Source organism: Nematolebias whitei, chromosome 5 (genome assembly GCF_014905685.2).
Source record: "Nematolebias whitei isolate Nwh7 chromosome 5, NemWhi1, whole genome shotgun sequence".
Lineage (NCBI taxonomy): Eukaryota > Metazoa > Chordata > Actinopteri > Cyprinodontiformes > Rivulidae > Nematolebias > Nematolebias whitei.
The window spans coordinates 17520472-17545449 of NC_056502.1; the positions used below are offsets into that span (position 1 = coordinate 17520472).

A 24978-nucleotide genomic window follows, 5' to 3' on the forward strand; every position below is an offset into this window, starting at 1 on the left:
GTGGAAATGTTATGAACAATTAATATCTTCCTAAATAATTTGTAAATGAGCAATCTATTATCAGTCTTATTATAATTATAATCACGCTTGTAATTATCTTAGAATCAGCCGAGAGTGTTGCAATCTGTAGATGTAGTTTTTTTTTTTTTTAGGTTGATATCAGTACTGGACGATCAGATTATCAGCTTTTAGGATGGGATCAGATGTTGAGAGGCCTTCAAGGATCGAACCCTCCAGCTTTCCCTATTTATCTTGTTTTGCAAAGGCAAAACATCGCTGTCTCAGTAGAGTTTGAATCTGCAGCGGTTCACCCGTCTTCTCAAAGCTACATAGATAAACACTGCGGCGTGGAAAAATCGTTTGAATTACAGGCCTGACATAAATCCTGTGGGAGCTCCCAGAGACAAAGTAATCCCTGTGAATCAGAGAGGACCCCTGCTGTTTATTCTGGGGAAACTCACTCAGATACACGGAAACTTTATTAAACGGCCAGTGCTGCTAAAACATTTGCATGGATTCTTCACATAATACTGTAATAAATGCATGGCTCTGAACGGGGATTATACCAGTTGATGCTGTTAATAATCCCACTGCAGCCAGTTAAATATTTATATAAACTCTCAACTTATTCCAGCATTGTGCCGCTGAATCAGTTTCCATTAGGGCGTTTTTCATACAGTTGGATAAAGTGCAATGTTAGTGTCAATCCTGGTTTCTGCTCTCACAAATAAACAACAAAAAGAAAAAAAAAAAAAAAAAAAGCCAGTTTTCGGAACTTTTTTCCTCAAGGTAATAACGTTTTTGTTCATCGTTTTTTAAATGCAAATGAAGTACCCAGCAGATTAAAATGTAAGTGCGACTTCCACTACAAGATGTCACCGTGGTTTATCATGTGTCTGCTGGGGGCTCCACGCTCGGACATCCTGCGTCCACAAGACGCTGCTGCTTCTCTCCAAAAGTGACATGCTGAGCAGCTTCCTGTGGTCACCCCTCTGAATTACTTTCATCTGTCCTCCCTCGTGACACCTAACAGCTTCCTCTTTTCTTTCTTTGTTAGTGCACCAATAAATTCATTTCAGCGTGTTTTTTTTTTTTTTTTTCCAAGTTTAGCTACTGAAGAAACAAAAGTTTAAATCTTCTCCATGAGCACAACAAATGCCACTTTGAGTCCTTGTCAAGAAGAAAAGACTTGCATGAATCCGTCGCTTTGAGTCTATGAATTCTCTGCTTAATGCGTGATTATGATGTGCTGGATTCAGGAGGTGGACGCTTCTGTTTGTTTAATGTTTCAGCAGGTCTGCGTGTTGGGAGTAGCTTCTTGTGATGATGGAGTGTAAATAATGTCCGTGTAGGGCACAGCTGAACGCTGTTGAGTCCAGGGTTAGGTCGGGGCCAGCTGAGTTGGTGAGGTCTCTGTACCGAAGAGGCGAGGATCTTCCTTCTTACGTCCCTCCGTCTCTTCTGTGGCGAAGCAGCTGGAAAATATTCTACAACAGAAGCGGCAATCAGGAGTCACAATCCTAAACACACAATGAAGACAGAAGAGATTTACCTGGATTCAGACAGGAAGCCTTACCTTTCCACACATACCATCTTTACTGCAGTTCTTATTGTCCTTATCTATCGCCTCCTCTTCCACCTGAAAACACAACGTTTGATTAAAAGTCTTCTTGTGTACTCGAACAGCATGCAGGCAGGAGACGGTTGTTACCTCTTTCCTCCACTTCAGCTCACAGAAGACTCTCTCGAAGCATTCGTGCATGTAGTTAAACTAAACATTGTCCGTGCGTGGCAAACACAAACAGAGACGCAGGTTAGAAAAGATGAAAACGAGGTTAACGATAAAGTTTTCATAAAAACAGCATCTCACCTGTCTTTGGTAATGATGTAAATTGAATATAACCCCTGAAATACAGTGGTCCCTCGCTACTTCGCGGTTCGACTTTAGCGGACTCGCTGTTCCGCGGTTTTTCAAAGTACGATTGAACACGAGAAAAAACAGTGGTACACGACACATGATTGTCAACTTTAATATTACTCACGTGATTGGGACAGTACTGGATACTGTACAGTGTACAGTAAAGAGTTAACGAAAAAATAAAACATTTCAGACAGGCGCCGCCATTTTGTAGTATTTTTTCTCAGTAAGCCTCCACTGTATTCCCGCTCATAATGACTACATTTCCCAGAAGCCAACAGTGCCCAACCCAGAAGCCCCGTTTCCTTCTGCTGAAATACTAGAGGGAAAGATCTGATCTGATGGGAAAAACTTGGCACTTATTACAGTGACTTTGGTGCCCAACGGATGCAGAGAGCTGCACGGAACCCACCGCACCGGACCAGAACCGGAGAAAACTGGACCTCCAGACCCATCAGTCAATCTTGAGAGCTGACAGCTCACGAGGACTTCCGCCATTCGGAGCCCACCGCCACTACCCTGAGCCAGGGAGCCGACCAGAACCGGCAGGGTAGGTCCGCTGAAATGGAACCAGGTCAGAGCGGAACCGAGCCGCTGCTGTACTGCAGAGTCCGGTAAGAAAAATTCAGTAGCTACATATAAATATGTTGTAGAGTGCATTCGGGCCCCCCAAAAAATCCAATCCGACCCGGCTCCAGCCCGTAGCCATCATTTCCGAACCCCAACTGACCCGAAGAATTAACAGTAATTACAGGTCCGAACCCCCCCCAAAAAAACCCTGACATTTTTAATTAAGCTTTGACTGCTTATAATTATCAACGGTCAGTGGATGCAGAAATGGAACCGAGTTGGACCAGAACAGAGTCGGACCGGAATGAGAGCCGCTCCCGTTCTGCAGAGCCTGGTAAATAAAATTTAGTAGCTACATTTACCGTACTGTACGTATGTTGTTAAAATGGCGTAAGTTTAAGAGCTTAGAACATTGCAAGTGTGTGGGAAGAGTTTCTAACGTCTTAATATATATAAATACTAAAATAAATATAATGTCGCTACTTCATGGATTTTCACTTATTGCGGGCGGTCTGGAAAGTAACCCCCGCAAAAAACGAGGGACCACTGTATGTCATCCACCAACAATATATTAATGAACTTGTGTGTGTGTCTGACACTTACATAAGGAGTAAAAATCTTCACCCAGCGGGGTTTCTTCTCGCCTCGTACATACTCAAAGCAGAAAGCCATGCCCTCTTCGTCTGTGTCCCACCTCTGCATCTCCCCCCAGTCGAACAGGATCACCTGACTCTGGAACAACAAGCAGCCTTTAATCCGTGCACTTCATTCTACATGAAGTTGCGTAAACAGAAAAACAAGCGAATGAGACGGTGGACTCACCTCAAGCGTGCCTTCCTCTGTGCAGGCGTGCAGCTTGAAGTTTTGTATACTGATGGCTGTGATCACGTGGCCTTTACGCCTGGAGTCGCAGGAACAGTGAGGGAAGATGATCTCATTGTAGCCGTTGCAACTTCTCAACAAACTCAGGTACTGTAAGAAAACATTGACAGGAACGGGGAACGTGCTTTTTAACAAGAAATGGGATTACAAGAAGATGCTGCAGAAGTTTTTGATGTTGGATTAGAAACCAGAAGTTGCTTTCCAGCTGCAGAAACTCTGACCAATGACAAAAACTCTGAACTTCTTGAGTTAAGGGAACAGGGACTAAAAGCCAGTATCTTGCTGGGCTTTGACTCCAAAATGAGTTTCCAAACAATCTCATATTTTGAACATGTTCAAAAAAAATTGCGACAAATTTTCTCTCACATGTCACAGATTTGTCCCGGGTGTCTCAACTTCTAAATGTAGTTTTTGTAAATTTTACAGTTCTGTATTTTGACACAGGAGTTCTACTAATGACAGGAAACATTTGGAGCTACAGTCCAAAATGTCCAGGTCTAAACACCACAATGATCAAGAACTGGTCCAAATCTGCCTGTCTTCATTTAAAAAATGGTCTACAGTAAATTAAATCATATCCATGGGGGAAATGCCAAAATGACAGTGACCTGAGTTGGGAAATTAAATTAAGTGCATTGCGTGGGATAGCGTGAGCTGTGCACACACACAAAAAGGCCACGACTTTCTGTAAATTGGCCACTTAGTACAGAGCCACACAGCTCCCTGGTCACAAACACTCAAGTATCAGGAGAATTTAATGAAAAGTTTCCCAGTTTTCATGCTATTTGTTCACAAATTTGCCTCCCCAAAGAGTTTCTAGAAGTTACAACTCATTGAAATACTAGCTTAAACAAAAGGACTAAGAGTTAATTTTACCCCACCTCCCCAAAATCGACCCTGATCATGACAGAGTTTTGAGAGTCCACGTGGGGTCCGAAAGTTTCTGCTGAGGTAAGCAGTTAGAGGACATACAAAGTAACAAGGAGTGACAATTCTTCAGCGTAACAGAAAGGAAACATTCCCTCATTGTTTCACAACAAATGCCTTTTAAATCACAAATCAAAGCGTCCACCACTCGGCACAGCGTTGTGGGAAGGTGCCAGATTTAGCGTGAAAGCAGCTGAAGCTCATTTCCTCTTTTTCCACTTTGGCTTCTCTGCCGTCTGTGCACCGTAGATCAGCCCCACGCCTCTAAACAGAAAACCTGCCAAACCTTTGAAAACGCAAACGCTCGATGGAAATGGAAACAATGACGGTCCGCGGAAAGCTTTTAAATTCCTTTAAATAACTCTGGAGGTTTACAAGTACTAGGCAGGTACTTGCTGTTAAAGTGCTTGTCTGGCTTTTCATTTAATTCCCAGCAAAGAGCTCATTTCTGCAACACTCAAAAGTCATTTTAAAAAAAAACCAACCAGAATAGCAGAAATGTTTTAGACGAAGGGGAGAACAACTTTATACGAACATTTGCTGTTCACACATGTACTTCACAGCAGGACAGTTTGTGCTACAGATGCACCCAGAGGTGGAAGTAATGAATTACAAAAACTCACATTACTGTAATTAAGTAGATTTTTTTGGGTACTTGTACTTTCATGAGTATTTCTTTCAAGTGTGTAATTTTACTTATGCTCAAGTACAATTTAGACCATGTAATGTACTTCACTACTTTTAAAATCAGAAGTTGCTACTGAGTACAGCCACAATATGAATTAACGTTCAAACCGTTCATCTGCATCTTTGTAGCCAACAAGGCTCTCAGATCGCGAATGCAACAATTACCTATGACGTAAGCAAAGGACAACTCTGTAGAGTAGAGTCATTTGGTCGTTTTCACACCAGATAGTCCGGTAGACTCGGTTCGGGACCAATATTCATGAGCTTTTGTTACATTTGAGCTGGTGAGTTTGCATTCACACTGCACTGTGCAGTCGAGTCAACCTGTTGAACCAACCTATTCCCCCGCTCGCCTGTGGGGGCGCTGCACCAAGAACTACTGAAAGAAACGACACAAAAACCTCTGAAGACACGTCTTCTTCTTCTTCTGTAAATAAAAATAAAAAAGAAGTGGCATCAAGTTTTAGCAGTTTTAGGAGTTATATTTTGTCATTTTTCAAAAATGGACTTTGCATGAGCAGAAGATGAAACAGAAGACCATGGAGAATATTGTTTTTTCACACAAGGCAGCTGACGGCTCCATATAAGGTCAGAGAAATGCGTGTTTGTTTACCCTGCGGAGCGGGTCCGGTCTGTTTACATTCACACTGAACTCGAACCGCGCTGGAGTTCGCTTCTATTGGACCGAGACCTAGGTTTTAGCCCGGGCCAGAGTTCGCCTTTTTGTTCCGTGACAGAGTTCGATGGCGCGTTCACAGGTTCCTAAACGAACCGGACTTTGTACGAAAACGAGCTAGAGTTTGATTAAAGCGGACTAAACAGGGCTGGTGTGAATGCACCCTTAGAGTCTACTCTTCAGCCAAACGAAGCTGGATAGACTGTTAACTTAGAAAACCAGCTCCTGCTGACACTGAACAAAAGGTTCAGAAAGTGAAGGGTGACAGAAATGTCAGAGTTTAATAAGACACGTACCTGCCTGTTGTTCAGTGTGTTTGGAAAAGTTTAAACTGTTCTATGCCGGCTCAAAAACATTTTTGTATTTCTTTTAACAAACTAAATTACTGCTTTATCTACATTTGTTTACAAAAGAACTGGCCTTAGTGTAATTTTTCTATACTTTATTGTTTGTCTGAGAAATGTGCTTTGAATGTAGCTATTATATAAAGTAAATTGAATTGAATACCTTCTAGTGACAACACAATAAAACATCAATTGATTTAAAAGTAATTAATACTCTGAGTAGTTTTTGAAAAGAGTACTTTGTATTTGTACTTAAGTATTTTATAACACCAGTACTTTTACTTGTAATTGAGTACAATGTAAGAAGTGTAACAGTACTTGTACTTTAGTACAAATTTTCAGTACTCTTTCCACCTCTGGATGCACCACATCTGGAAATCTGTCTTACAACAGAGAAAGTGCAGAAACTCCAGCATGGAGGCCGAGTGTTAGCCTACGCTGGTGACAACAACGTCATATGTTTCTGAAAATATTCACAATAGTGAGAAAAGTTAAAAAGATCAGCATACCGATCAGCAAAAAAAGAAGACGAAGCAGCAACTCTTATAGAAAAGTCACATTGTTAAATAAAATGCTCCAAAAGATTTCCAGCCTCCCTATCATTACCAAGGGGCTGGATGGAAAATGTCTCAAGCAGTTTGGTGCAAATGCAGCAGACATTTGCATTTGAAAATTATCCACCTGTGTAAAATGTCCCTGAACATTTCAAGATAGAGGCGCACGCTGAAACCACCTCAAAAATATGGAGGACGGAACGTGACAAAATGAAATAAATAAATACACAGTAATGAAATGTATCATTTAATTATTAAAAACATTGTTAAATACACAATTAAATTATTAAATACACAATTAAATTATTTATGTCATAATTGATTCAATTATATAATTTTGTCACATTCCACCCTCGTGTGTCACCATGAAATTATGTTAACTGTCAATCTCACTCATCAAACTCAGTGGGCGGGACTAACGCTGAGCATGTGAAATCCATTGCTTTGGTCTGATGTCATTTCAAACAGGCAGCTCCCTCCATGTTAAGGTGACCAGACTTCTGAAGTTAAATCTGGGGACATTTCCAGCTCAGAGGCAAATTTTTTTTTTTAAATGTTATCAAGATGAAATTAAGAAATGAGGAGAGTTCCGGTTTCATTTATTTTTACATATTTATTCATGTTTAAACAATAAAAATCAAATGTAGCAGCAGGAAAGTTATCTCTCCACACTGTTGTTAACATTTCTTAACAGTAATAAAATGAATAAGGGCAAATAAGTGGTCGATTTGTCTTAGTTTGCCGTGAGGAGCAGCCAATCAGGCATCGGGGTTAGGTTCAGTCCCGCCCACTGAGTTTGACGAGTGAGGCTGACAGTTTAACATCATTTCATGGTGATACTGGAGGGCGGAAGGTGACAAAATTAAATAAATAAATAAATCATGAAAAAAATAATTTAAAAAGTGCATTTCATTATTTAATGGTATATTTAATATTTTAATTGTATATTTAATGATTTAACAATGTATTTAATAATTAAATGATACATGTAATTGTTATGCATGTATTATGTATTTATTTATTTCATTTTGTCACATTCCGTCCTCCATACAAAGACAGTCGAGTTTTAGTGTTGACAAAACACGAACGAAGCAGAGGAGTGAGCTGTAAAAAAAAAACACTGAGCTACAACGAACAACAGAATCTCTGTACGTGTGACTGACTAACCATGGACATCTTCTTCAGCTCTGCCAGCTTCTGCAGCTGATAAGACTTCTCCTCAACTTTGATGAAGCCTTTTTTCACATCATCAAGAGCCTGTAAAGAGGGGGAAAAAAAACAATAAAAACCTCACAACTAAATGTCTCATAAACAACCAAAAAAGGAGCCAGATGTTCTGTTCGCACACACCTGGTGAAAGAAGTAGCTGACAGCAAGCTGGTTGTCACTGAGCAGAATCTCTTCGTCTGTGGTGAAGAGCCACTTGTGCAGAGTAAGGCAGGTTCCTGGGATGGCTGAGGTATAGTTTTGTACATACAGTTTGTGGGGGAACTCATTGGGGGCGAGTTTACGCACTGAAAGAAAATGAGGTTGAAGTGCAAAACAATGTAGTAAACTTCAAACTATCGGACACATGGAGTTGTTTGAAACGGTACAAAAGCAGCACATTAAATGTTGATATTAATACCAACACATTTCAGTTAAAGAAGGAATAAAGGGTTTGTTTACAGCTGCTACTAACAAAACGCCAAGGTAAAACTTAATGACACTGCGATGGAATTTGATTTACAGACAGTACCTGGGTCAGATGTTTGTTACGATAAATTATATTAAATACCACACAGATTTCATACATTAGGATTTACATTCCATTTAGAATATCACTCATTGTTAACGAGAGCACCACATACAGAAAATTATACACCCACTGACAAACCATTATACAGCAATCTATAGCAATGGGTTGGGCGAGCAAAGACCTCGTTTAACATTTGACCTTGACCTTGAAGCTGGGGCGATGAAAAAGTACGCAAGACTCCATTTAGTGATGACGCATATGTGTATGGAGTTTCATCTTGATCTGGAGCAGATCTTAAGTTATAAGTTACATAAATACATAAAGTTAATAAGGAATACACTTACTCTGGTTGCATTAATTGCAACTTTTTAGCAAATATAAATAAATAAAATGGATTAACTTTTGCAACCAATCAAAGTGGCTGTCCTTTTAAAATGAGTTTATTTACAGTAGTCCCTCGCTACTTTGCGGTTCCTTTATCACGGATTCCTCTATCACGGCTTTTCAAAATAAGATTGGACAACACGCACAATTGGCTGACTGATGGATGAGATGCACGATCAGCATAAAATTTTTATTTAAAATAAATTATTTTAAATTATTTAGCACCTGCTGCACATTTGTGCAGCCCAGAGCAGCAGAAAAATCTTCCTCCTGCAGTTTTGTGCAGCCCTTACTGCTGCAGGATAAACTTCCTGCTGCGGTTGAACAGCTGATCAGCTGTTCAGGTGCGGGGGAGTGGGCGTGGCCAAGAGCACTTGCAGGTGGCAAAGAGCAGAGGAGGAAGGGAGCTGAAATCATGATTTTCTGTACTCTTTTAGAGCATTTACAGTTTAGAAACATTGTTTGGAATAGTAAAAGAGTATGGGAAGGTATAAATAATAAAATAAACTACTACTTACTACTTGTACTACTATTTCTACTTTGTGAGTTTTCACTTATCGCGGTCTTCAGGGTACAGATCCCCTGCGATAAATGAGGGACTACTGTATTGTACAAAAAAACCAAACCCATAAGTAGAGTCATGTAAAAATGCTTAAAGATGATACAAAAAGTACAAGTATTCCTCTTTTTGACAATCAATATTATGTTGTGCCTAACCAAGATGATATCAGTGAGATAAGATGAGCATTTTGCACACATGCACGCCTACAATATGTTTCAGTTACATTGACTTACCAAAGGTGTGGTTGATGACCTCAAACAGAGCAAAGTAGCTGGCTGTTACACTGTCCATGCCTAGTTTCATAACCACAGCCTGGAGGAGAAAGAAGACATGTCAAGAAAAAAAGGAAACAACAAGTCAGTCATGAACAACCACTGCTCAGGTTGGTGTTTACCTGATAAACCTGGTCTGTAGTTGAGTTTTTGCGAACTCGGACGGTGAGCGTCGTTTTATCAGGCATGGCTATTCTCAGCTCCACATCTGACACGCCGTTATAGTTCTTGATCATGTGAAGGAGAGACACAAACTGCACAGTGAGCCAAACGCACGAGCAAAGAAAGCATAAGAAGCTGTGTGAGGTTGGTTGCACTTTTTACCTCGTCTGATTCAGATAGGAACTCCTGCATGATGTCACTCTCTCCGATAACCCGTACAGAGCACACTGCAGAAACAATAAGTCCCACTCAAAGTTAGGTCTAATTGCAGGAACAAAGTATGTTTACATACAGTTTTTATAACAAACCTTTTGTCTGAAATGAAAACACAAAGAATGAAAGAATTTTGGGACGGAACGGTGAGTCTAAATGAGTCATAGGTTGGTGGTTGGCACCCCCAACCACACCTACAATAAAAGTTCATTCAAGGTCAAGTTATCTTAATTGTAAAACACAAGACTAAAAAAGAAACCCATGAATCCTCTTTCCCTTTACCTTTCTCCAGGTACTCCTCCAAGCCTCGGCGCCGTGCATCCAGCTGCTGCTCCGACAGCGAAAACGGCCACTTCCCAGGCAGCTTGGGGAACGTAAAATTAGCAAATTCTCTCTTTAGGTTTTGATGCAGAATCACAAACTCCCGGTAACGCTTGGAGCACAGCTGCCTGCCTGCCATATACACGTTGTAAACCTGAAAGAAAAACAATTGCAAAAATGAAAACCATAGAAATATTTTTGTTTCACTCTGTGACACTCTAAAGAACGGAGTGTGTGACACTCTGACTAATTGGAAATAGTGTATCTGCATCAATGCCTCTTTCCTGTGGGGTCTCACAGGGTTCAATTCTTGGACCCCTTTTGTTTTCAGTCTATCTGCTCCCTTTGGGATCTATCCTGTGGAAACAAGGCCTTTCATTTCATTGCTATGCTGATGATTGTCAGATTTATCTGCCCTTGAAACCCAACAGTTCTTGCTCCATTCACCCTCTGTTAAAATATCTTGATGACATCAAGGCATGGATGGCTTCAAATATTTTTTAAGTTTTAATGATCAGAAAACTGGAGTCATTGTGTTTAGCCCTAGCTCTTTCGCTGTCTTTGAATATGTCTGTTACGAATCTAGGGATGGTTTTAGACTCGAACTTTAAGTTTAATAAACAGATTAACTCTGTTCTACAAAAAAAAAGCTTCTTCCAGTTAAAGCAGATAGCGAAGGTTTAGTCTGTGTTGACCAGAACTGACCTTGAAAAAATAGTCAATGTGTTTGTTACAACCCGGCTGGACTACTATAAGTAACGCAGTTTGTGTTGGGGGTCAGTCCGGTGTCCCTTTCATGGCTCCAGCTCGCCCAAAATACTGCAGCTCGGCTATTAACAGGAACTTATGGGTTTGAGCAAATTTCACCAGTTTTGTCCTCCCTTCACTGGCTCCCTGTAAGTGTCACAACTGATTTTAAAATTTCCTTGTTGACCTTTAAGTGCATTAATGGCTTTGCACCCTCATACCTCTGAGCTACTTCAACCTTATGTTCCTTCTTGGGTAATGAGATCATCAGACCAGCTGCTTTTGGTTGTACTTAAAACCAGGCTGAAGCTCAGAGGAGATTGGACTTTTTCAGTCATGAGCCCTAAACTCTGGAACAATCTGCCCCCCAACATTAGACAGACCACTTCACTCCCTGCTTTTCAATCTCTCCTTAAAACACACCTGTCTTCACTGACGTTTAACACAGTGTGATCTGATTGACTATTTCATTGTTTCTCATTGTTTTTATGTTTTTATTTTTGATGCTTTTAATTAAGTCTTGTTCTTTTTTTTTTTACTGTCTTGATCTTATTATTAAGCACTTTGGTAAAAGCTGCTGTTTATAAATGTGCTTTACAAATAAACTTGACACTGTCTCATATCTTAAAACTGTAAAACCGTGACTTCCTGTTCAAATCCTGTCAATAATAATTAAAAAAACTATCTACCAATACAAGGTATAACTAGTTCATCCATTAATGCTTGAAAGTTTGGGACATCCATGAGCTGCACCCACCACAAACTTTTCATTGTTGAGCTCGGTGTGTTTGTAGCTGGGAATGGAGATGGGGACGGCCTGCTTGTCAGAGTAGTCGTAACAGGAGAGGGCTGATCCATCGTCGCCAGGATCCAGGCAGTCGGCCTCCTGCGGCGGGACGGACAGCACGGCCAGCACCAGCTCTTTCTCACCAGCCCGGATCAGATCCACCACCTGTTTGTGTGTGGCTCCCTCTACGTTTACACCGTTGCTGATGAAAGAAGACAAACATATATTAATGAGGGCGACTGCACTTTGAACAAGAGTAATTATCTTATTGTCTGTGTCAGAAGTTTTGTAACATTTTAAAGAAATAAACTGAATTGGATGGAACTGACTCTATTACACATACTACAATTAGAGGCATACAAACAATAGGGGCATAGTATTTGCCAGTAGATGCCACACTCAGAGTATGCATTGTGGATGACTCTCGCCACTACCCCGTCAAATTTTGGCTCAATATCTGTAAAATTGACAAAATGACGTTAACTGATGTCGATTAGCTGCAGAGGCCATCTTAAACAGGACTGACTCCAAAAGTTAATCACTACAACTGATTAACTAGGAATTATTAATTAGGATATTTTCATTCAACCTTTATTTATACAGGTTAGTCTCACTGAGACTCGGGGACTCATTTAAAAGTGACCTGATTTTCACAAAGAGTGATGACAACAGTAGACAATCACAAAAAGCATACAAATTGAAAAGAATAAATGAAAGAAAAAGGTATTAATAAACGCAACAAACAAAGCTAGGTTGTAAGGCGGTGTAGAAAACTAAAAACAAGAACATCTCTGCATTGGTTTTTGCCTGGAACTTAGCAGATGCTTGAAGCCACTTAGAGAGGTCAAGGTCGAGAGCTTCAGATCTTTTTGCAAGATGTTCCAGGAAACAGTAGTGGAGAAGCAGAAGGCCCTTTTGCCCAGTTCAGTCCTCACTGAGGGGACACTGCATGTAATAATGTCCTGAAAGCGCACGCTGTAGCTGCACTCACGCAGAGACATGTAGGAGGAGCTGAATGAAGGCAGCAGACCAAGAAGTGATTTAAAGATGAAAATCATATATAAAATATAAATGTATGAAATATGAATATATCCTGAAAGTTGAACTGAAATTTGTTTAATGGTTCAGGAGATATTTTGATAAAAAGGCACAAATAGGAGTACAAAGGTCATTGCCCACCTTCACCGTTCAGTGGACACACTGTGTCTGGAACACCTGGCTGCAGAGAAAAGCAGCACTTAATGCTACAGTAGTATCTCAGACCTCTGTGAATAGCAAGCAGCCATCAGGGCACTAACGATCAATTGTTGGGCTGATGATCCTCCTTTATCAAGTGAACAGCAAGATTTGGTTGTCACCTGCAGACTGGTTGATCCACTTTGAGAAGGAGCTATTTATAAGACTGAGTGTACTGCAGCTCCTCGGACTGACCAAGTCTTTTGGATAAAAGACAAAACGTTTCAACAAGAAGACTCCATCCAGAGGACCTGGCTTTTTTTTTTTTTTTCTACCTGGATAATTGAGCATGCATTAGGATAGCACTTAATGTGTTTACAATAGTTTTTTTTTTTTTTATTATTAAAAAGCCTACAGTTCTCTTGCATTGTTTCATCTCTCAAGTGGCTTTTCTTTAATGTAATTTTGGTGTTTGCATCCTCTTCTTGTGTGATGAACCTTTTGGGAATTCCATAAACACAGCTGAACATGAGCAACAATGGGTGGTAACAGGCGTCACGGTGTTAATGACAGAGCTGAAACGACCTCACCTACAACAAAGGTGCAGCCATAGTGTCTCCTCTAAAAAGGTCTCAGCATCCCCTTCAACTGTTTCTGACACCCTTTAACCTCAAGTCAGATGTGATGAATGGCTTGGCAAATACAGGCTTTTTTAAAACACAGCCTGAGAAATAGGCAATAAATTATTCAAAGTGTTATGCTTTAAGCTAGTGTGATGAATTCATGTTGAGCACAAAAATATGGCATGCACAAGTTGGCCAAACGTCTCCAACCATCCTTTCATTGTCATCCTGATATCCAAGATTGGGTCTAGGAGGCTGGCCCAGGAACACTGAAACCCCCCAGGAAGAGCAGGAGAGTGTTGCTGAGGAGAGGGATGTCTCGCTTTCCCTCCTGGACCTGCTGCCTCTGTGATCCGACTTCAGAATGAGCTTCTGTTTGAATATTTACCAAAGACTAAAGGAGCCAGCACGGCCTCAGCTATTATGTGAACAATGTGAATATGATACTGTGTAGATCCGGCCTGTCCAGCTGGTCCTCGAGGGCCACTATTCTGCATGTTTTAGCGGTTTCTCTGCTCCAACACATCTGATTCAATGGTTGAATTACTGCTTCATATTCTACAGAAGTCTGTTAATTACCCATCGATTCAAATCAGGTGTGTTGGAGCAAGGACGCCTCTAAAGCATGCAGGATGGTGGCCCTCGAGGATTGGACACCCCCGCAGATAAAACAATTTGTGTAGCATAATGCAGCAAATGTTAGGATCTGCATGCTCAGTTGTGATGATTTTTTTTTTATCTATTGTTCTAATTAAAAAAAATAAATATGCTTTTTATATACCCAGTCCTCTTACTGACCTGTTGCCAATTAACCTATTTGCAAAATGCTCTCTGAGCTTTTATGCTACTACTATTTTAAAGCCTTTGTTGCCCCTTTTCCAATTTTTTTGAGCTGTGTTGCTGATAGCAAATTAAAAAAAACAAACATATTTCTTCCTAAAGAATGTACAATTTCTTAGTTTAAACACCTGATTTTTTTTAATGTGCTCATAATGAATAAAACTCAGATTTATGAGATTTGCAAATCCTTACATTCTCGTGCTCTCTTCATTTTACACAACGTCCCAGCCTTTTCAGCACTGGAGTGATAATAAAAGCTTCTGATACAGACAAACACAAATAAGAGAGACAGTATTTAGACCAAAAACGCATAAAAAGAAAATTAGTTACCGACTCTGAAACCAGACTGACAATTCAGGGCAGGATTTGCATCACTTAAAATTTCTGACTGAGAGCTCAAGTGTTATGTTAGCAGGCGTGTCGTAGCGGAGCTTATGTTGGCAGCCTGTCACGCTGCTACAAGCTCAGAGAATCTATAATACCTACGATGGAAAGAGATTGCCACTCGTGAACATGTAATCAAATTCAGAGAGGCTTTCAACGTACCCGTGCACGCTCAAACACACACAGCTGAAACTAGACCTGGTGAGAAAAGATGATTGTGCAGGTAGAAGTAAGCAAAGATTAACGGGAGAGACGCAAACATCTTGCAGGTGTAGTGGGAGAAAGAGCTCGCTCAGTCAAGACAAAAGTGCAAAGTGAGCATTTCAGCAGCTCTTTCCTGCATGCAGCGTTATGATGATATAATAAGCATCTGTGGCCTTTGCACAGGCACCATCAGCACTTTTGATGGTGATGAACAGGTTGTAAAAGGCAATTTGGATTCTGTCGCAACTCCCTTCTTTTCTGCTTCAATAATTCTGACTATGAGTTTGATTATCGCCCGCAGCTGAAGGGGAAAGGACAATAATGTTTCTGTCTGTGCGTGAGCATTTGTCTGTAGCAACAGAAAATTATCACAAGAGTAACTGCGCAGATTTCAATGAAACTCCCAGAAAGCAATGAGTGGATAAACATCTACAACTGATTACCTTTTAAAGTTACTCCAATTCAAGATGCCTGCCACAGCAAGGCAAATTTATCATGTGCAAAAATGTCTACAACTTGGTCAAAGTTACAGATACTGGGCTCAAATCTGGTGTGGTGGTAGCTGAGAGTCATTCCTAACAAATATAGCACTAACTGATCTTGCAGTGCTGCATGAGATTCTGTATGGCATTATTAACTAGGCTGAACAAGAGGTACGTCGAACGTCAGAATTGAACAGGGGTGCAAGTAAACCTTAATGTTTTTTGGTGCAAGATATTCAAATGGGCATGTGTTACGTTGTGCAGAAGAACAAAGGTTGCTTTCTATTTTAGTTTTTGCTTGTCTGAGGTGGTGCGTAGTGACAGACCCTGGCGAGTGGAGGGAACAATTTTACACACCAAAACAGAAGTCGGCACATTGCCTGTTTTTCAAGTTATCTAACTCACAAAGTGTGTACATATATGGTGGCAGCCATCTTGAATTTTGATGTGGCAACCCAGTTTTTGATCAGGACATTTCTTACACTTTGACGCAGCCACAAACCAAAATTAAGTTAGCGTGTTGTTTATTTTTTAAGTTATCTAGCTCACAAGATGACCATAAATACATACAGTGTATATGGTGGCAGCCATCTTGGATTTTAATGTGGTAACCCAGTTTTCGAATGGAAACTTTCTTACTCCTAGATGCAACAACACATCAAAATGGAAGTCGGTATCTTGTTCATTTTTCAAGTTATCATATATCATGCTCAAAACATGTATGGACGTAAGGAAGGTTTTTCCAGTTCGCCCTTTTCGCTCCGAAATGGAAAACAACTAAAATGAACTGGCTTAGGAAAGGACACGCTTTCTGAATGTCCTTTTGTTTGTTTATACAATTATTTATGCACACTTGTGTACTAAAATAATGTAACCAGGCACAATAAAAATTTAAAAGATTATTCTTGCAAAGCCACTTAAAACCCTGAAAATGGCACAGCTTCATATGAGCCATAACATTATCATATAGGCCTGTCACGATAACAAATTTTTCTGGGCGATTAATTGTCTCAGAAATTATTTTGATGAACAATAATATTGTTTGAAATTTGACAATAATTAGTAATTATTGTCAAATTTAAGAAGAAATGTTGGTTAATTTATTTTGAGTGTAGTAACCTTTTTGGACCACTGGATAAGACTGAACCAAAGGATGGATAGTGAGGGAGCGAGCAGCGTGTCTTTAAAAAAATTGGAAAGGAGGACCCTTAACATGACATGTGCCGTCTCTCCTTCCTTTTTTTTTCAGTTTTCTAAATGGCGGACAATCAGTGTGGTTTGAGCTCATTAGCATTTAATTTAAAAAAATCAGTAAACCAGTTCTCAGCTTCTTTTTGCAGAGAAAAACTACTTTTTACATGAAGGCACGTGTTTCAACCGTGAATTTTGGAGCTTCAACAAGACGGAGGCTTTCTTCCGAGGTCAGCCTGATAGCTTAGCTCGTAGCTTAGCTTCTCAGCTTAGCTGCTTTTAACGATCCAAAAACATGATTTTGGACGGTTAAATGGACTTTAAAGAGAAAAGAGAAAGGGAGGGGTCAGTGAAGAACACTGGAGTCGAGCTTTTTGTCATCCAGTGTCTCCAGTAAAAAGAGAGAAACACGAAGAAACGATAAAGCCGATAAATGAAAATGAGATAGATCATTTTAATTTATCATGCAATTAATGATCTATTGTTGATCACGACAGGCCTATTATCATATGCTTAAAACGTCCCGAATAAAAGGAGATGACGAGGGACAGGACGGCCCCCAGAAACCATCTTTGCTCCAGCAAACTGGTTAATCCCCTTAAGGAGTTTACTGATTTGTGGGGAAACAGTTTACTGGAACTCCTCTGACTGATGAAGCCCTCCAGATAGAGGGCGAAACATCTCTATAAAAAAGAAACTGTCCAGATGACCAACTGAGAATTACTGGATCCCGAATAAAACAAAATATTCAGTATGAAAGCCTGAAACGCAACAGCTGTTTAGTATAACTGTGCAACAAAGTTTGTATAAAAAAAACTGAAATGAAAACAGCAAGACATTATCTGCCTTGACACTATCTGAGGTTCATGCTGTACTTGAAGGTACTGCATACAATACTCTCACATCCTCAGCTAACTAATAATGAATGCACAAAGATCAATTCTGTTTTATTACCTGCATGGGAGATTGTCTCAAATCGATACAAAGAAGCACTATTAGCTGGAGGGTACACTAAGGTAAAATAATCAATAAACAACTAAATAAATGTTGACTAAAGTAAGGGAGGCGGATGAAGCAGAAGGGGCAGCAGGCTGTTCTTTGAATGCAAAAAGCAGAATTAACACATCTGCATGCCTGCACAGTGCACACACACACACACAAAACACGGGGTCAACAATCTGCCGGGTTACTGCAGGCCATCCTTGACGAAAACAACAAAAAACCCAATGTGTAAAGTAAAAAAAGAACCAATCAGATATAGAGGTTTTGAGGGCAAAGCCAATCACAACTGAACTGAAAACATCCCTCCCTTTCTCCATCCCCTTAAACCAAACACAGAGACGGAGAGAAGCAGCAGTGATGCTGAGCTCTGCGCTGGGTGATCTTCTCCATAGCAACAGAGTCTAACAAGATGAAGTCTCCATGAACACACCACAGCAGACATACCTGCGTCTGTATCCGTGTCCATTCAATACAACATGTGCTGATAATCCTTTACCTCATGGCAGCATTGATGAATTATGTAAACAATACAGTGGATGAGAAATGGCGCACTGCATCCACAAGGGATGACTTGAGAAGTGCTGTGGATGGGAGCAGGTTTGAGTAGTGTGAGGAGAATTTCTAATGATTCTCCTCTTTTGACCCACACAGGCTTCCTTTCATTACGAGAAAACTGCTTCTTCTTCTTCTTCTTTTTATTCTCTGGTGGCGGTGTGGAAGCGTTGTTCTCCCTGACTGTTGTCACAACGACCATTAAGAGTCCAAAGCGCAACTTGTGCTGAAATGTTTCATACTTACACCTCGAGGATTCTGTCCCCCTTGGAGATGCCAGCTCTGTCCGCAGCTCCCCCGGGAAGAACGGCGCTAACGTGCTGCAGCGGGGCGTACAGCTCCCCGTTGATGCTCCGCAGCTGTCCCCCTTCGCTAACTTGTCCCCGAACGTTGAAGCCGTAGCCCGAGTCGGACTTCACGATGCGAACTAGCCTCGGGCCTGAAGTAACGGTGGTTGGCGTCTGCCAGCAGCTGCCGCCGGTGTCTGGAGTAACGCTGCCGCTCCCGGAGCCGTTACGGGAGGAAGGGCGAGGCAGCGGGGGGACCGAGGAACCGTTTCCTTGTCCCGTAACGTCCGCCATCTTCCTACTCGGTTTCTTTCATCCAGTCCAATTCGGCTAGCGTTAAATTTGCTCCAAACATTAGCCGTGGTAGCAAGCTAATCAACTTGGCTAGCTAAATGACTGGAGTCCGCCGGAAAAAGCCGACTGCTTCCGATAGTTGCCGAGCCCGGGACGCGTTCCATGACGACCGCTTCTGACTCGACGTACCCTCCAGCAGCCAAGACAAGTTATCCAGAAATATTCTGGCTAAGCTGCAAACATGTTAAAATATATAATGAACAAGAGGCATGGATTATAATTTGGCAATACGCTTATTTATTTGTACTGCGTACCTTTCATGCAATCCGTGTGTTATTTTAGCAATCCATAAATCAAAACGACACCTAGGAGAAATTGTGGATTGTCCAATGTTAAACAGCGCAACATATTTTGGACATGGTCAGAAATAAAACTGAATGAACTCTGGAATGAAATGTGTGATTTAGTGACATCTTGTGTGATGACCGCCACCACTAGGGGTCAGTGTTTTGTTTTCAACGACCACCAGGTGATGAGGTACACCTGAGCCCAGTGAGCTCAGGTGAGAACCTGCTCAGTCTTGTTGCAGTGTGGTTCCCTGAGCAGATAGATCACCCTACTGCATCTGGTCTGTTTTCTTTTGCTTTACATACATGATCCACTCATCCCCACTCAAATGTTACAAAACTATATTCTACCATGTTGTTGTTTACTCTCTATTTTTAGGGCATTGTAAATATTATAAGTGCTTTTTAACTTTTTGGTACTTTATTTTTGAACCCTTATTGCATGCTTTTAGTATTTCTTGTTTGTTTTTTCTTTGATTATTATTTTTTTTAGCGAGTCAAATAGGTTCTTCTCGTCCTAAGTATTTTATTGCACAGTTAACTATGTGTAAAACTTGCATGTGACAAATAAACACAATTTGAACTTCAGCTAATAGACCTAATGTCTCCAGTTTTCTTAGTTTTTGACCCAGCTGTAACACACTTTAATCTTATGTTCAGAGAAAATAAATCTGGGTAACCTCAAGGGGCTTCCAAAATCGCAATAAATGAAGTTACGGAATCAGACGTGCAAACTTTCAATGGATCCAGCTGTGGAAATTATGTGGGAAAACTGATAAAGGGCGAGTGAGTAACAACAAACTTAATTTGGAATGGTTTTATATTAATAAAGACATCCAGGTTGTCTTAGTTCTTTTAAACTTTTAGCCCTATTTAGAATTAAATTTACCCCCAAGTTGAGGTTGCTCAAAGAGCCATCTAATGCAGGTAAGATGTTTGCTCACAACTTTTCCAAAGAATTGACAGAGCTTTGTATCCTTTAGGATTTGGGGTAGGGGAGAAACCCCCAAAATAGCTTTACAAATTAATGTTTTTAAGATACAACTTTATGGGCTTTTATTTATTTATTTTTACAAACTGGATTCCAAAAAAGTTGTGACACTAAACGAATTGTGAATAAAAACTGAATGCAATGATGTGGAGATGGCAAATGTCAATATTTTATTCGTAATATAACATAGATGACAGATCAAATGTTTAATCTGAGTAAATGTGACATTTTAAAGGAAAAATATGTTGATTCAAAATTTCACAGTGTCAACAAATCCCCAAAAAATTTGGGACAAGTAGCAATAAGTGGCTGGAAAAAGGAAATTGAGCATATAACGAACAGCTGGAAGACCAATTAACACTAATTAGGTCAATTGACAACATGATTTGGTGTAAAAAGAGCTTCTCAGAGTGTCAGTGTCTCTCAGAAGCCAAGATGGTAAGAGGATCACCAATTCCACCATTGTTGCACAGAAAGATAGTGCAGCAATACCAGAATGGTGTTACCCAGCATAAAATAGCAAAGACTTTTAAGTTATCATCATCAACCGTGCATAACATCATCAAAAGATTCAGAGAATCTGGAACAATCGCTGTGCGTAAGGGTCAAGGCCGTAAAACTCTACTGGATGCTCGTGATCTCCGGGCCCTTAAACGTCACTGCACCTCAAACAGGAATGCCACTGTCAAGGAAATATCAGAATGGGCTCAGGAATACTTCCAGAAAGCATTGTCAGTGAACACAATCCACCGTGCCATCCGCCGTTGCCAGCTGAAACTCTACAGTGCAAAGAGGAAGCCATTTCTAAGCAAGCTCCACAAGCTCAGACGTTTGCACTGGGCCAGGGGTCATTTAAAATGGAGTGTGGCAAAATGGAAGACTGTTCTGTATTAGATGAGTCACGATTTGAAGTTCTTTATGGAACACTGGGACGCCATGTCATCCGGACCAGAGAGGACAAGGATAGCCCAAGTTGTTATCAACGCTCCGTTCAGAAGCCTGCATCACTGATGGTATGGGGTTGCATGAGCACTTGTGGCATGGGCAGCTTGCATGTCTGGAAAGGCACCATTAATGCAGAGAACTATGTTCAGGTTCTAGAACAGCATATGCTCCCATCTACTACTTGGGTGTACACATGAATGACAACCTCAGCTGGAGCAACAACACCACCAGCCTGATCAAGAAAGCTCATCAGAGACTCTACTTCCTCAGACGGCTGAGGCGAGCTGGTCTGGGAAGCTCAGTCCTCACCTCCTTCTACAGGTGTGCAGTGGAGAGCATCCTGTGCTCCAGCATCAACGTGTGGCATGGAGGCTGCACAGCTGCAGAAAGAAAAGCTTTGCAGAGAGTGGTGAAGGCTGCACAGAAGTCTGTCGGAATCAGCCTCCCCACCATCACAGACATCTACACCTCCAGATGCAGGAAGAGGGCCACCTGCATCATGAAGGACCCCACTCACCCAGCACACACACTTTTTGCCCCACTCCCCTCAGGAAGGAGGTTAAGGAGCATTAAGTGTAGAACCACTAGACTGAGGAACAGCTTCTACCCTGAGGCTGTTAGACTCATGAATCTCTAACTAGAATAATCAATGTGAAAAACCATATCATGTTGCTGCTGATCTGTTTCATGTTGCTGCTGATCTGTTTCAATGTTGGTGTGTTCATGCGTGCACATCTGCTCACACAGACTCATGTTCATGTTTGTGCTGATGTTCAATGTTTTGTGTTATGAGTGCTTAGTGTATATTTAGTTGATGTTTTTCTTAGTTCATATCTTAGATCTTATTACTGTTTTTCTTATACATTTTATTGTTGGATGTAACTGGGACCTTGTGTACATAATTTCGCTCCACCACATGAGGTGCGAATGACAATAAAGAAACTCTGACTCTGATCTAGACGTCATCTCTTTCAGGGAAGACCCTGCATTTTTCAACACGATAATGCCAGACCACATTCTGCAGCAATCACAACATCATGGCTACGTAGGAGAAGGATCCGGGTACTGAAATGGCCAGCCTGCAGTCCAGATCTTTCACCTATAGAGAACATTTGGCGCATCATAAAGAGAAAGGTGCGACAAAGAAGGCCCAAGACGATTGAACAGTTAGAGGCCTGTATTAGACATGAATGGGAGAGCATTCCTATTTCTAAACTTGAGAAACTGGTCTCCTCTGTCCCCAGACGTCTGTTGAGTGTTGTAAGAAGAAGGGGGGATGCCACACAGTGGTAAAAATGGACTTGTCCCAACTTTTTTGGGATTTGTTGACGCCATGAAATTTGGAAACAACAGATTTTTCCCTTAAAATGATACATGCTCTCAGTTTAAACTTTTGATCTGTGATTTGTGTTCTATTCTGAATAAAATATTAGACGTTGGCACCTCCACATCATTGCATTCAGTTTTTATTCACAATTTGTTTAGTGTCCCAACTTTTTTGGAATCCAGTTTGTATTTTAATTGCTTTGACCCTTTTTCTTTCCTGCTGGTTTCCTTGGCCTTTGGAGGGTGGAATGTGACTAAATTAAATACATAATTAAATGTATGTTTTTAATTATTCAATACAATATTTAATTATATTTATTTAATTTTGGCACATTCCACTCCATTTTCAATATCCTGGGGAAATGCTTTCGCTGAAGTACTTGGAAGTAGTCACCAGGGAGCAGCATTGATATAAAAAGTGACTTTATTAAGGAGGGGTGGGAATCTGTGCCTAGATCCTTACTGAAACTTGAATGTGTAAGGTTATTCCAGGACAGTCAAGATTTGAACCGTTAGAGCATCAGTGTCCAAGCAGTTTGCTTTATTGTCTCATCTCATGTTCTTTTAGCCAAACCTGCAAACACGAAAGCTATAGCTCAAGTTGAAGCCAGTTGTGTGAAAAGGCAGATAAGATTAAAAACCATTTTAACTTCAGGGGAAAGCGCAAAAAGAAGAGGGATTGAGCTTTGCATACATTACGACACAGAAACATAAAAAGGGAACACAAATCTTTATTTGTTCCATTTTTTTAAAGTCGGTTTTGACATTTCATATCAGCATTTCACATTTGATGACAATTAAAATATTTGGTTTCTGGCTGGGAAAGTTTGAATATTTTAGTTATAGTTGTAGGTTGGAGCTCCGTTTTCCGTCCCATTTGAGATCATCCATGGCACACCATACACAGGACTGCTACAAAGGTCATGAATTCACAGAAATCAACGGTGCCATCACAATCAGCATCCAGCATTTTGAACAATTCGGTCACCTTCTCCGGCTGCTTACATTTGCCAGCACTGTCATTCTGAAATGCGTCCTGTTACAAGAAAGATCCCCCCAACTTTAATCAGATATTCAAATGAGTTCCATTATCAACATTTTGGGCAATATTTACTTACAACTAATTCAGGAAACTCAGCTTTGAACATATTCGCAACTTCAGACTTGGACATGGTTGTCTTGTCTCCATCTTGTCCAGCATACTTGGTAAAGCATTCACTGAGCTTTGCAATTGCGTCTTTCATCATACCCATGGTGGCTGAAAAAAAACAAAAAAAAACATGTGGTCATTCTACTGGTATGAGTTCTGGGCTACATAACATAAAAGTTTCCATAAAAGAGGCCATTTATTTGTTTCTGTGTCATGCTTTCTGTCTCCAAGGGGTAATTATGAGCAGGGCATTCTTGCATCTGCTGACTTCCAAAACCGGACATGCACAAAAATGGGTGGTGCAGCAAACCAGAAAAACATTTGTTGGCAAACACTACCCCACCCAAGATCGAGGCATCTATTAAAGCTTTCTTTCAGCATGTCATACGCAGTTCTCCAAAACTTTTAGATGTTTTAGCAGGTAACACCCTGTTTATTTAAATTCCTTTGATTCATTAGGGCGTGGATACACAGCTTTTATTTATAGCTACAAGTTTTAGATCTTCAAAGAAAACTTTTGATGATTTTTAGTCATGACATCCTCTTAAGATTCAAATTATAGCTGTACTGATCACACCAGTGTAACCAAAAATAGACCTTTTCCGTCGTATAAGCTGTCAATTAGTGCTGCACACATTATGAGCAGAAGCTAAGCCAACTATGTGTATAAATAAAGATCATTTTAATGCACCCCCTACTTACCGACTTTGTGCACAGACGACTTGCTGCAGCTTGAGAAGAAGAAGTCAGATGGGTGAGGGTCGGCTCAGACTCAAGCCTTTATAAAATGACCTGACACACCCCTTTTCCATGAACTGACCCCTCCTATTGAGTTTGCCTGTTTTCCTGGAACTCTCTTCTCTTTCTTTCCTTTTCTTTGTTCGCAAAAAAAAAAAGCACGCCCCATTCTGCACCAGTAGGACTCGTTTCTGGATGCTGCAAACAACATTTTGGAGGAGTGGTGGCCAAGTTCAGAGAATTGAGCGTGGCACGAATGTCTTGCTGGAGCAGGGGTTAATTTGGAGAGAATAGGTGTGTCAGGTTGGTATGCAGTTGTGATCACTGGGTGAGAGGTGTTTATCAGAGTTTGTGTGGGAGGAGTGCCTTGAATGGTACGATTGAGTGGACAGATTTAATGTAGGAGGGCTTCAGGCCTGCAGCTCACAGAACAGTGGGATATTCATCGCTCCTCACTGTTGGTAAACTTCCTCGTCTGACCCACCCTCCACCTCCTCCTTTCCCTAGATTTTGTTGCGAAGCAGCCAGAAGATTACAAAATCCTACAGAAAAATACATATAAGGAAAATGGTGTGAACAGTAAGTCAGTAAAGAAGTTGTGTGAACTTGAAACAATTAATATCCCAGACCTGCTGACTGTGCAAAAATAATTAACAAAAATTATTCCAAGTTAGACTTTTTTTATCTGTGGTTACATGTGTG

At 40.7% G+C, this 24978-nt stretch overlaps 1 protein-coding gene and 1 long non-coding RNA gene across 2 annotated transcripts; both read right to left on the reverse strand.

Moving 5' to 3' along the window:
- Window positions 1-866: 866 nt before the first annotated feature.
- snx27b (sorting nexin 27b) lies at window positions 867-18784 on the reverse strand. Its single transcript, XM_037676926.1, has 13 exons — window positions 18445-18784; window positions 11715-11946; window positions 10172-10364; window positions 9839-9903; window positions 9637-9741; window positions 9476-9554; window positions 7909-8072; window positions 7726-7815; window positions 3311-3460; window positions 3092-3220; window positions 1712-1771; window positions 1577-1639; window positions 867-1487 (listed from the first exon to the last, which is right to left on the reverse strand). The coding sequence occupies exons 1-13, from the start codon at window positions 18777-18779 to the stop codon at window positions 1443-1445; spliced, it is 1710 nt and encodes a 569-aa protein (XP_037532854.1). The 5' UTR covers window positions 18780-18784; the 3' UTR covers window positions 867-1442.
- Window positions 18785-23103: 4319 nt separating this feature from the next.
- On the reverse strand, window positions 23104-24320 carry LOC119410024. The gene is made up of 3 exons (XR_005186818.1): window positions 24241-24320; window positions 23507-23646; window positions 23104-23424 (listed from the first exon to the last, which is right to left on the reverse strand). It is a non-coding gene; the product is annotated as an uncharacterized LOC119410024 (long non-coding RNA).
- Window positions 24321-24978: the final 658 nt, after the last annotated feature.

What these genes read in the sequence shown, in the direction of transcription:
- snx27b (XM_037676926.1), bottom strand. Translation starts at nt 18,779, where the DNA reads ATGGCGGACGTTACGGGACAAGGAAACGGTTCCTCGGTCCCCCCGCTG. An exon ending in GGGGACAGAATCCTCGAGGT is followed by an intron (nt 11,947 to 18,444) that starts GTAAGTATGAAA and finishes TTCTTTCATCAG; the next exon opens with CAACGGTGTAAACGTAGAGG. An exon ending in GGAGGAGTACCTGGAGAAAG is followed by an intron (nt 9,904 to 10,171) that starts GTAAAGGGAAAG and finishes TTGTTTCTGCAG; the next exon opens with TGTGCTCTGTACGGGTTATC.